This window comes from Saccopteryx bilineata, chromosome 5, assembly GCF_036850765.1.
Source record: "Saccopteryx bilineata isolate mSacBil1 chromosome 5, mSacBil1_pri_phased_curated, whole genome shotgun sequence".
Lineage (NCBI taxonomy): Eukaryota > Metazoa > Chordata > Mammalia > Chiroptera > Emballonuridae > Saccopteryx > Saccopteryx bilineata.
Genome location: NC_089494.1, coordinates 129,605,456 through 129,617,820, shown reverse-complemented (window position 1 = coordinate 129,617,820; position 12,365 = coordinate 129,605,456). Strand labels below are relative to the sequence as shown.

Here is a 12,365-nt window from a genome sequence, read left to right as displayed (position 1 = left end):
GTGTGTGTGTGTGTGTGTGTGTGTGTGTGTGTGTGTGTGTGTGTGTGTGTTGTTGTTGTTGTTGAGAGAGAGGTTGAGAGAGACAGAGAGAGAATATTGATTTGTGGTTCCACTTATTTATGCATTCACTGGTTGAGTTTTATCTGTGCCCTGACTGGGAATCAAACCCACAACACTAGTGTATCAGGATAACACTCTAATCAAGTGAGCTATCCAGCCAGGGCTACTTTCTGTCAATCTGGATTCAACAGCCTAAGATTTTAATGACGGCTGAGAAACAGAATTTTCATAGGCTATTGGTCCTGGCAAGCATAGCTATGGAGGCCTGAGTTTTCCAAGGCATATCTGGGTTCAGTTCCCACCTTCATAGGTGACGACAGGTAAGGTGGCACACCTGGAAACAGCGTGCTAGTATTTGGCGGGCAGAGGCAGGTGGGAGGTCCCAGGCCAGCAGGCCCCTCTTCCTTGCTGGGCGGGCCAAGCGTACCGTACCACAGTGTTCAGAAAAGCCAGGAGGCCCAGCCTAGGATCTGCTTACCAAGCCCTTTTAGAGAAACAAATTCTTAGTATTAAGTCCTTTAAGGTTTAAAACAGCTCCTGTGTTTCAGTTTGCTACAACCGCAGCGGAACGGCACACCGAAGACATTAAGTGAGTTAAAAGGAAACGTGGTTACTCTCAATGGCTTCTCATCCACTATCCTTCAACTCCACTAAAACCTTTTTAAAAATAATTTTTTTAAAATTGCCAATTGGACTTATTCATACATTTGTGACTCTCCATGGAAATTAAGTCTATTCTGAATACAAATTAAATGTCATGATGTCTATTCATAAACTGAATTCTGCCTCTTTGGAAAGTCTACTGCATGATAATGAAGTCTAAAATTTCACGCTAACCACAGTGAGAAAACACTCCAAATTCCTCATTGAATGTATAATAAAATGTCAGAAGTGTGAGCCTTATGGTTCAAGCCCTAATGGAAAAAATCAGACTCCAATACACTGTTTTTTTCCTGATATATGCTTTTCAGTTTAAACTTACATATTACATAATATTTTCCTTACTTAAACTAGTGTGAAAAAATTTGTAGAAAAATATTTAAGATAAAGATAAATAAATATTTAAAACAAGGATTTTTGCATAAATATTTAAAACAAGTTAAGATAAATATTTAAAACAAGGATTTTCACATAGATGCAACAACTAAATAAAACAAATTTTAAGCCACATTCACTTTAATACTGATGTGATTAGTATAGTTCCATATTCTTTAATATATATATATATATACTCTATATATATTTATACACACACACACAAAGTATACACTATGCTAACATTGAAAAATATTTATTAACTCACTTAACAGATGTTTACTGAGAATTTATTTTATAGATTCAGTGGTAAAAATGACAAACACAGGTTAAAGTTCATTGGGTAAAAGGTTACAGGTCTAACAGAATAAGATGATAAGGGTTCTGTAGAAATATATAACAAAGCACATTAAGCAAAAAAAAAAATTAAAAAAATAGACTAAAATGAGTAGGTCATTAAATAGAATAAACTAGGTCAAAGAAGAAAATTTTACTTTCTAGACTAGAGGACATTTCCATTTTGGAGGGAGATTAAATTATCAGTTGAGTAGTTATAAATAAATGAGTCCACTTTCGTCCTTTAAAGTCCATCCTGCCATAATTTCTTTAATGTACCACACGAGCCAATAGTAGTATCTGCTTATACATGTGTAAAACATCCCTGTACGGACATGCAGAATGCTAACGAGGGGGTTTTCCACAAGGAGAAGCAGAAGTAGGACAGGGGACAAGGCAGGGACTTTGCTTGTACATCCTTCACATCAAAAAGGTTTCATTTTTAACCATATAGATTAATTATCTATTAAAAAATGGACCAATAAATGGACACCAAAGAAGGCATGAATTTTATCAGGAAATCAAGGGCAACATAAAATCAGAAGTTATCTGAACACTAAGGTAAAAGTTGAGAAGCACAAACGAAAGACTATCCTGAAGATACTGAGACACAAAGAAAAAGCGGTCACCTTCCGGTCACAGGCTTTGGGGCTGCCCGCCGTGTTCTGCTTGAGGAAGCCGGCCGTGGTGGACCAGCGTGTGGGGTTCTTCCGTGATGGCTCTTCCGAGGAAAAATTACCATCGCTGACGGAAGTTGGGAGGCCAATCAAAGCTGGATCACTGCTTCGTCGGACATGAAGAGGCATGTCTACAAAATATAAAAAATAATAAAAATGTTATATATTTTTTAAAAAGATAACTAATGTCAGAAAACAACATAATAGAATAAAAGCAGTTAAATCCCAAAGAGTAAAGAACAGAATAACGATTGAAGATGGGTCAGCATTCTAGTCAGACATTCCATGAGTTCCTTTAAAATACGATGGCAAAAGAAATGGTTATGTGAGGGAGGACCTGATCTGAGGTAAGACCACCTGTGCTTGAACTTGTGCTGCACCTCTTGTTACCCGTGTGGTTCTGTCTCTGGTGCATTCATACGCAAGTGACAATAAAACAGTACTTCTTTCCTAAGGGTACTGTGTGGACTAAATAAGATAACATGCTTAAAACAGCGCCAGACACATAGGATATGCTCAACAGAGGATAACAATAACCACTAGTGCCATTACTATCCTAATTATCTTTTCTAAGGGGGGGGGGGCAGACAGACAGACAGGAAGGGAGAGAGATGAGAAGCACCAACTTGTAGTTGGAGCACTTCAGTTGTTCATTGATTGCTTTCTCATATGTGCCTTGATGAGAGGGGGGGCTCTGTTGCTGAGCAACAAAGCAACGTCCCAGAGGGGTAGAGCATCGCCCCCTAGTGAGCTTGCCAGGTCGATCCTGGCAGGGTGCATGCAGGAATCCGTCTCTGCCTCCCCTCTGCTCAATGAAAAATAAATAATAGATTAAAAAAAATTTTTTTTTAATTTCCCAGAAGACACAAGTTGTATACATGATTCAAATTAGATCATTAGAACCAGCATCTGAGGGGACATGATCCTTGGATTAATCTGTTTGTCTGATAACAGACAAAAATAATCCACATTCAACCTTCTTGTGTCTGTAACTCTCGACACTAAAAATGCAGAAAATAAATGGGAGTGACCCCGACACTGTGGGCAGACCCTTCTGGATGGAGACCAGGCACCAGGAGCATTCCCTGCAGAAAGAGCAATGTGGAAGACACACCAGTGAGGCTCTACTCTTTACACAACCTTTTCATTTTAGGGATTACTGTAAAAGTAATTCCTATAAATATAATCTGAATTCTTCCTTTGCTCTACCGACTTGCCAAGTATTTCCAGGCAAAACAGAACTCATGTTTACACTCATGCCTACTGTCAAATCCAGGAAAGAGTCCAGGTTAATGAAAGAAACAGAATTCAATTTAAAAAGTAAACTATGTGTTCTCACCAAAATAAAATGCCTAATGGCATCCTAGTGATCTTGAAATCAAGGTTTTCTTGTAGCTCTATGTGCTAGAAGAACAGGGGCCACAAGCAGCATAACCCAATCCAACCGGCCCAACCAGGGCCCCAGGACAGCAGCCTACAATCTATGTAGCCCACAGCTCAGTCAGCAGAGCTGCCCTGTCCTGCACACGGATGGCGGAAATTTATATTTTTATTGGTTTGTCATTTCTTCTTGGTTTTACAATCGCATGGAAAGTGTAAGGCACATTTATCCAGTTTATGCAAAGGCGCACACACAAGTTTAAGTTAACACATGGAATCAATGATTCGCCTGGAGAAATCTAAATCTGTTTGTTTTTCATATGTCCCTGGCATTAGTCATAGTGAATGCCATGTGACCCTGAAGATAGGAACAAAGCTCAGAGAGATGACAAGAGGAGCACAGGGATGATTTTCTGGCCAAAACTTCAAAGCTTCCTGGGTTGGGGCTCAATCACTATTATTCAATAACTCATTGGAAAACATTTTATTTCAAGCTACTTGCAAATTAAGAAAAAAAAATACTGGCCTCAGTTTTGTAAAAGAGATGGATTTTATTGTTTTCAAGGTAGAATTATAAACACTGAGAAATCATAATACTGGTTTTAAATAATGGATTCCTGGTCAGAGCCCACAAAGAAGTGCCCATCTGCTTCTCCAACCCTCCCACTCTTGCTTCTCTCTCTTTCTCTTTCTCTCTCTCTCCCTCTCACCCCTGTCCTGCAGCCATGGCTCGAATGGTTCAAGCAAGCTGGTGCTAAGGATAGTTCCATGGACTCTCCTCAGGCACTGAAATAGCTCACTTGCTGAGCAATGGAACAGCAGCCCCAGATGAACAGAGCATCGCCTGGTAGAAGGCATGCCAAGTGGATTCCAGTCGCAGCGCATGCAGGTCACTTAATAAAAAAAATTTTTTTTTAAAGTACATTAGCTATACATACATATTTAAACAATAAACATCCCAATTTCAGAAATGTTAAAATAAAAGACATTAAAAAACAAAACAAGCCCTGGCCGGTTGGCTCAGCGGTAGAGCATCGGCCTGGCGTGCGGGGGGACCCGGGTTCGATTCCCGGCCGGGGCACACAGGAGAGGCGCCCATTTGCTTCTCCACCCCCCCCTCCTTCCTCTCTGTCTCTCTCTTCCCCTCCCGCAGCCAAGGCTCCATTGGAGCAAAGATGGCCCGGGCGCTGGGGATGGCTCCTTGGCCTCTGCCCCAGGCGCTAGAGTGGCTCTGGTCGCAACATGGCGATGCCCAGGATGGGCAGAGCATCGCCCCCTGGTGGGCAGAGCGTCGCCCCTGGTGGGCGTGCCGGGTGGATCCCGGTCGGGCGCATGCGGGAGTCTGTCTGACTGTCTTTCCCTGTTTCCAGCTTCAGAAAAATACAGAAAAAAAAAAAAGAAAAAAAACAAAACAAAACAAAATTACTGGTTAAATAAAGTGCAATATATAAGATATCAAGAATGCCCCAGAAAAGAAAGACCTAGGCCAGGCGTGGCCAACAGTTTTTGCCCCCAGGCCAGATTAGAAAGAAAACTTTTTCACGGGCCGGATGAAATATTAAAATTAAAAAATGTTAAATACAAAAATGATTCATTTAAGTAAACAAAATCTTATTATTTAATTTTTATGAATAAATGTGAGTGAAAAATTTTAATATACAATATTATTTTAATAAAAATATATTTTAATAAAAATATAATTACATACCATATAAATATCCAAATGGTATCGCAATCAGTCGAAACAATATTTAATTAATAGAATGAGCTTGAAGGGTTATATCACAAATAAAACAATTATTTCATTTTACAAACAGCCTGGACACGTTTTCTCTCTCCAAAAATCAATAAATTAAAAAAAAATTTTTTTTTTTTTTTCATTTTTCTGAAGCTGGAAACAGGGAGAGACAGTCAGACAGACTCCCGCATGCGCCCGACCGGGATCCACCCGGCACGCCCACCATGGGGCAACACTCTGCCCACCAGGGGGCGGTGCTCTGCCCATCCTGGGCGTCGCCATGTTGCGACCAGAGCCACTCTAGCGCCTGAGGCAGAGGCCACAGAGCCATCCCCAGCGCCCGGGCCATCTTTGCTCCAATGGAGCCTTGGCTGCGGGAGGGGAAGAGAGAGACAGAGAGGAAAGCGCGGCGGAGGGGTGGAGAAGCAAATGTGTGCTTCTCCTGTGTGCCCTGGCCGGGAATCGAACCCGGGTCCTCCGCACGCTAGGCCGACGCTCTACCGCTGAGCCAACCGGCCAGGGCAAAAAAAATTTTAAAAATGAAAAAAACATTTAACTATTAATTCCTTCTTTAAGTTAAAAATAAAACTATTACAAGCTCAAGTGAAGAACAGAATTATGTGAACATTCTATTTCATAAAACCGAAAATTAAGAGGGCACAGAGCTGCTTTACACTGTTCAATATAAGACATCTGGGTTCTCATCTCTGTTCCTGTACCCAATCTGCTGCAACATGACAAAGTTGTTTTGTTTTTTTATACTATACAAACACTTAGCTGGAAGAAAAAGTAGCATTTTAATCATCTTTCTAGTTAATTGTGAGTATTCTTTCTGGATACCACACCAATACTTGGCAAACAAATTTCCCAACAGTTAGCTGCAATGTGGAACATAAACTTCATTTTTTGTTAACATGAAAATCTGCTTGTCTATGTTACACTCTGAATGGATCTTGAACCCATGAAACAATGTATAATATTATTTATTCCAACTATATTAGTAATTGGATGATGCCAGTTTTCCAAATGTTGATACATTTCTCCGTATCAGGAAATCACATATATGAACATCGCTACAAATTTAATCAGCAGAGACATTCAAGTGATGGGAAGCTGTCATGCTTACAGCAGAATACAAGCTTTGCAACATATAGCAGCATATAAGCTTTGCAACATCTGATCTTCACCAGAAGGCTTAATGGTTACCTCTGGCAACAAATACTGTCAGTTGTTTGCCTTGTCATGACAGACTCCTTCTTCATTCATTCTTGTAGAAACTCTCCCAGACACCACAGGCTAGATGACCCCAGTTTTTTTCTGTCTTCGCCAATAAAAAAAAAAAAAGGTGTTCTATTACAAAATGGCTACTTCTGTTCCAACTCCAGCTGTCCCATAAACATTTCTCTGAAGATAGCCACTCTTCTCCATGTGCGCATATCCTTGGGGCCCACCTCTCGCATGGCCACCCAAAATATTCATATGCGTATTCAAGGGGTCAGGACTGAATAAAAGTCATCATGTTTGTAACTTTATCAAGGACAGCAATAAAAATAGATCTTAAAAGAAAAAAAAGAAAGAACGGTGTGTGCATATTGGGTAAGGAACACATGGGCCACTCGTGCCTCCATCTCTGCGAAGCGGCCCACATTGCACCCCCAGGGACTCAGCATCACCCATGCAGATGAAAAGCCAAGCGACAAGAAACACATCTTGGTGAGTCCATGAAAACACTGGCCCTGTCTCAGTGAAAATGTCTCTGGGACTCGCAAGGGCCCACAGACTGACCGTCCATGGAGAACCCCAAGGCTGGACTTGCAAATTCTGTCCAGTCGCCTCTGCAGGCCTCCATCCCCGAATCTATGAATCCAGAAGCAGCACGGAGGGGATCAGTAGGTCTCCTTCACGCTGAAGTAGGTGTGATTCCATGTAAGTTCATATACCCCTAAGGCCCTGACCCCTCACCCAGCTGCATCCCAGCAGAACTTGCAACAAGTTATGAAAACTGTACAAGCCACACAGGAGGAGAGACATCCACCAGTGCTACTGATTATGGTGCAGAATTTGCCACAAGAGACAAGAGGCCTTTGACAAGTTGAGCCTGGTTTTTTGTTTTTGTTTTGTTTGTATTTTTTAGATTTTATTTATTGATTTTAGAGAGAAGAGAGAGAGAGAAAGGTAGAGAGAGGGGCATGAAATATCAACTCATAGTAGTTGCTTCCTGCATGTGCCTTGACCAGGCAAGCCCAGGGATTTGAACCCATGACCTCAGCATTCCAGGTCGACACTTTATCTAGTGTGCCACACAGGTCATGCTGAGCTAGGTTTTAAAGAAAAAGTATCATAAACGTCGGGCCTTAATCAACAAAATGAATCATGAAACCCAAGGGCCTGGCTCATCTACCAGGTGTCTCAGCCGTAATGTCATGATGATGCACAGAACACATAAAAAAGGCAGACATGTCTGGGTATCGGAGAACTACGTAACATGTAAATACAGTCTTTCCCTTCAATTTCTTCACACTTATGGGGTCAAAGAATATTTCTACATTCCTAGGGATCGGACAAATGTGTGCTCCTTACAGTATTGAAAATAACAGAAGCTTCTTATTCAAGGTAATATGGTAATGTGGTCATTATTTCTGTAAATCCTAATCCGCAATTTGAAGAAAAACCAATGTATTTAAAAGACCACAATGATGATGACGGCCCTGGCCAGTTAGCTCAGTTGGTTAAGAGTGTCATCTCCAAACTACAAGGTTGCAGGTTCGATTCCCAGTCAGAACACACACGGGAAGCAGCCAATGAGTGCACAACTGATTGGAACAACGAATGAATGCTTCCCTTCCCCCTCATCTCTCTGAAACAATAATTTAAAAGAAATTAAGACCTGGCCATATTGCTCGATTGGTTGGAGCATCGCCCCAGAGCACGAAAGTTGCTGGTTCGATTCCCTGGTCAGGGCACATACAGGAGCAGCTCCATGTTTCTGTCTCTTTCTTTCTGCCTCTCACAAAATTAAATAAATAAATAAATAACACGACGATAAAACTTCTTTCCCCATCATATTCTGATTTATTTAACATACAGATTTTCAAAGGATACCCCCTGAAATATTAAAAGGAAAATTCAAAGACAAGGAGCTTCAATGATGAAGCCGCTGGCTGACGCAAACAGTCTGGGGTGCACTGTTGAGGGGGCAGAGGCTGTTTGATGTGTGCATCCCTTTGAAGAGCAGAGAAAACAGCCCTAAATTCTCATCACGATACTTAAAATTCTCTGTGGCTGCTAGTTCACTGTCAATATCGATATGCTTCCCCAGGCAGGGGGCCCTTCCATTAAGTGCAAAACCACAAATCTAATAATGAATTGTAGCAAACACTGAGAGGGCAGATATATAGGTACATTATTTTTAAGATTTTATTTATTCATGTTAGAGAAAGGAGACAGAGAGAGAGAAGGAGGGGGAGCAGGAAGCATCAACTCCCATATGTGCCTTGACCAGGCAAGCCCAGGGTTTCGAACCAGTGACCTCAGCATTCCAGGTTGATGCTTTTACCTACTGCACCACCTCAGGTCAAGCCTGTAGGTACATTTTTAACTGTTAAATGCCTCACCCAGACTCCTAATTCCTTTGCCCATTGCTTTTCTTAATTTCACTCTCCTGGTAATTTCCACAGTATTTTAACCACTCAAGACAATAAATAAAACCTTTCCCAAGAAGAGAGGCATCAGCCAACAAGGAATTTCATCAAATCTAAAAACAGTATGCAGCTACACACATTCTATTAGAACACAGGATGCAAACAGCCTAATTACTTCCATGCAAAATGGAGACCATTTCCTTCCACAAATCTTAAGGACAATTATACATGTCCAGAGATATGTCTCACATGGTAAGAATAACCAAGTCATTAACACACGCCAGGAGATAAAAATCCTGTTGTCAGGATGTCAAAATCGACCTTCCGATATATGTTACCCCTTTTTATAAAGGTACGTGTTAGAATTTTGTTTACTGAGGTAAAAATCCTGGATAGAAATTTGTAAAAAGCAAGGCAGGAAACGAGCTTTAAAAAAGAGTGAGTGTTGGCCCTGGCCGGTTGGCTCAGCGGTAGAGCGTCGGCCTAGCGTGCGGAGGACCCGGGTTCGATTCCCGGCCAGGGCACACAGGAGAAGCGCCCATTTGCTTCTCCACCCCTCCGCCGCGCTTTCCTCTCTGTCTCTCTCTTCCCCTCCCGCAGCTGAGGCTCCATTGGAGCAAGGATGGCCCGGGCGCTGGGGTTGGCTCTGTGGCCTCTGCCTCAGGCGCTGGAGTGGCTCTGGTCGCAGCATGGCGACGCCCAGGATGGGCAGAGCATCGCCCCCTGGTGGGCAGAGCGTTGCCCCTGGTGGGCGTGCCGGGTGGATCCCGGTCGGGCGCATGCGGGAGTCTGTCTGACTGTCTCTCCCCGTTTCCAGCTTCAGAAAAAAATGGAAAAAAAAAAAAGAGTGACTCGAAAGAGAGGATATAAAATGGGTTTTATCACCCTACTACGAGTTATTTTATACACAGCAATAAATAAGTAATACTGTACAGGGGGTCCTCAGATTATGACAGTCTTGACATACTACATTTTGAGTTTACAATGCTCACTCCCATAAAAACATAAAACCTTAAAACTGAGATGTGAGTGTTTCGGCTTAAGACGTTAGTGTAATACCGACCACATGGACAAACTAGTTTGGTTGCAGGCGGTGGAAGAATACACAGAATCACGGCCTATGAGTGAGGGAGGTGGCGTCTCCGGTGCGCTTACCTACATTATTTTGGACTGTTAAAAGTGCAAGTGTTCCGTTTGTATTGCTTTCTTGGGGAACTTTTTGGCCCTCATCATGGCTTCCTAACAAGAGTCAGTCTCCCAGTGGTAGTGCTTTGAAGAAGAGGAAAGCCTATGATTTTATAACTGTGTTAAGATAGATAAGTGCTGGATGTGAGGGCGATCTGGCTGCAACATCTGTCACCCCATTGATCACCAGGGTTGATTCAGCTGATCAGGCTGGCTAGGCGGGTGTCCCCTTCCTCCCTCACCGCTCCATGTGCGTCCCTCCCAAAGCTGCGCGCTTGGTCGAAGAGGACGACCTTCCCCGCTAGAGGAGAGGACTGTTCTTCAGTCAAGGGTATACGAGTAGCTGTGCTCCCCTGCTAGAACCTCCAAACAAGTTTCAAGATAGATAAGTGACTTAGCTAGGGTGTGTTTCGACTTACACCAAATCTGGGTTACATCACTGACATGGGAACGGAACTGTGTCCTAACCCAAGGACCTCCTGTAGTTGGAAGCTCTCTTAAACTGAGATGTCTCATTTATAGAGGAGTGCAATACAGACCTGATGGATCGCAGGGGTCCCCAAACTTTTTACACAGGGGGCCAGTTCACTGTCCCTAAGACCGTTGGAGGGCCGCCACATACAGTGCTCCTCTCACTGACCACCAATGAAAGAGGTACCCCTTCCAGAAGTGTGGCAGGGGGCCAAATAAATGGCTTCAGGGGGCTGCATGCGACCGCAGGCTGTAGTTTGGGGATGCCTGGAAGGGCTAGGTCCAAGGTCACACTGCTCCATAGCCAGTGGCAAACGGAGTGCTTGTTAGTGGAATCCCCTGCCTTGCGGATTGGGTTGGATCACACCGCTGTCTGGGAAGAACGAAAACACGTCTGAAAAGGCAGCAGTTGTGGCTGTCATCGCCACGGCCACAGCCAGGCAGGTGCAGGTTCCCATTAGATTATTAGATTCAGATAGATGGTAATGAAACTGCAGAGCCAAGAACCAGTGGGCCATTCCTTTTATTCTAGTCTCGCTCCAACACAAACACACAGGGCTCCAAAACTCACTCATTCAGTGCTCACAAAGCTACTAACATATCCAGGTTTTCCAAAATCAAAGGCCCTCACTAGCTCTGGTTCCCCATCTCCTTCTCTCTACACAAACTGGCTTCTCCTTTAGTACTCCACCATCTTGGCTGCTTCTCTGCTAAAATATGGCCTCCTTCCTTTCCTTTCTCCTTCACTTAAAACTTTTTGGCACAAAACCCCTCCTCCAGCACACATTAGCATAACCAAGCCCCTCCCAAGCAGTGAGGTAATTTACAGTATCACCTGGCAGCACAATCACGTGGGCAGTGGCCATTTTTAACTAGTGAGCAAAATCAAATAACACAAATTTTACAAACTTATTTGCCCAACAGTATCAAATTCACAATATGTTTCCATTTTACCAGAAAATGCAGGTGTTTTCTTGGGAAGGTTGAGTTTAAAACATTTCTACAGATAGCAGGATCTCTTCAATGGCTTCACTGAATCTTAGACACTCAGGAAGAAAAAGCAAGTCAAAGGAAAAATAATCAATATTTGACTCTTGAATGCCACAGGAATGTTTCCAAAGAAAAATCAAGAACATTTCTGAGATGTATGAAATGTGTCACTTCAGAATCCTCATTCTGAAACTGAAAATACAACCAACCTGATCAAAAGCCCTCCAAACAGCCATACCAGTACAAGTAGAAGTGGGGAGATGAATTAAGGAACAGGCGACCTGTAGCAATGTTAGTATCACTGTGATAGAATACCAGAGTTTTTTGAAATCTTAGCATTGATTATGATATAAAAGGAACACCTCTGTAGTATTTCTTATAACTGTATGTAATTCAACAGTTATCTCAATTAAAAAAAAAAACAAACCCAGGGGAGAGGTCGATCTCAAGGCCTGCCACAACCAGGACATTCAAGTGTTACTAAGCTACTTTTTATAACAGGCTTCTCATGACCCAAGCTCAAGTGCTACACACTGTGTGTACCCTGTGCGATCCACTGCAACAGCTCCGTCCACATGCCCCACAACAAAAAACCGCCACTTCAAAATGCTGATAGACCAGCATGTCTGCCCCATGACCCACACAACCTACACTGTACAGCTTTCTGTGCCTGACAGGCTTCCTCAAAGGACACCAGCTCCTCCAATGCGTCAGCTCCAGCATCAGTGTCCCAGCAGCAAACAGCTAGCTAGCTCACAAAGTGGTACTTAAGGAGAGTTTACTGGAAGGGCTGTTTCCAGTCACACAGCAGGATTAAGAGAAAAAGCAGCAAGGGATGGAGTCCCCTCCACC

At 42.8% G+C, this 12,365-nt stretch overlaps 1 protein-coding gene across 9 annotated transcripts in view; it reads right to left on the bottom strand.

Annotated features, from left to right (window-relative positions):
• The window catches only part of PARD3 (par-3 family cell polarity regulator), a 733,297-nt gene that overhangs the window by 423,899 nt on the left and 297,033 nt on the right, over positions 1–12,365 (bottom strand). For all 9 annotated transcript variants that reach the window (XM_066281087.1, XM_066281085.1, XM_066281090.1 and 6 more), the window contains exon 4: positions 2,061–2,239. In XM_066281087.1, the coding sequence (XP_066137184.1) occupies positions 2,061–2,239 (179 nt within the window). The remainder of the gene's footprint in view (positions 1–2,060; positions 2,240–12,365) is intronic.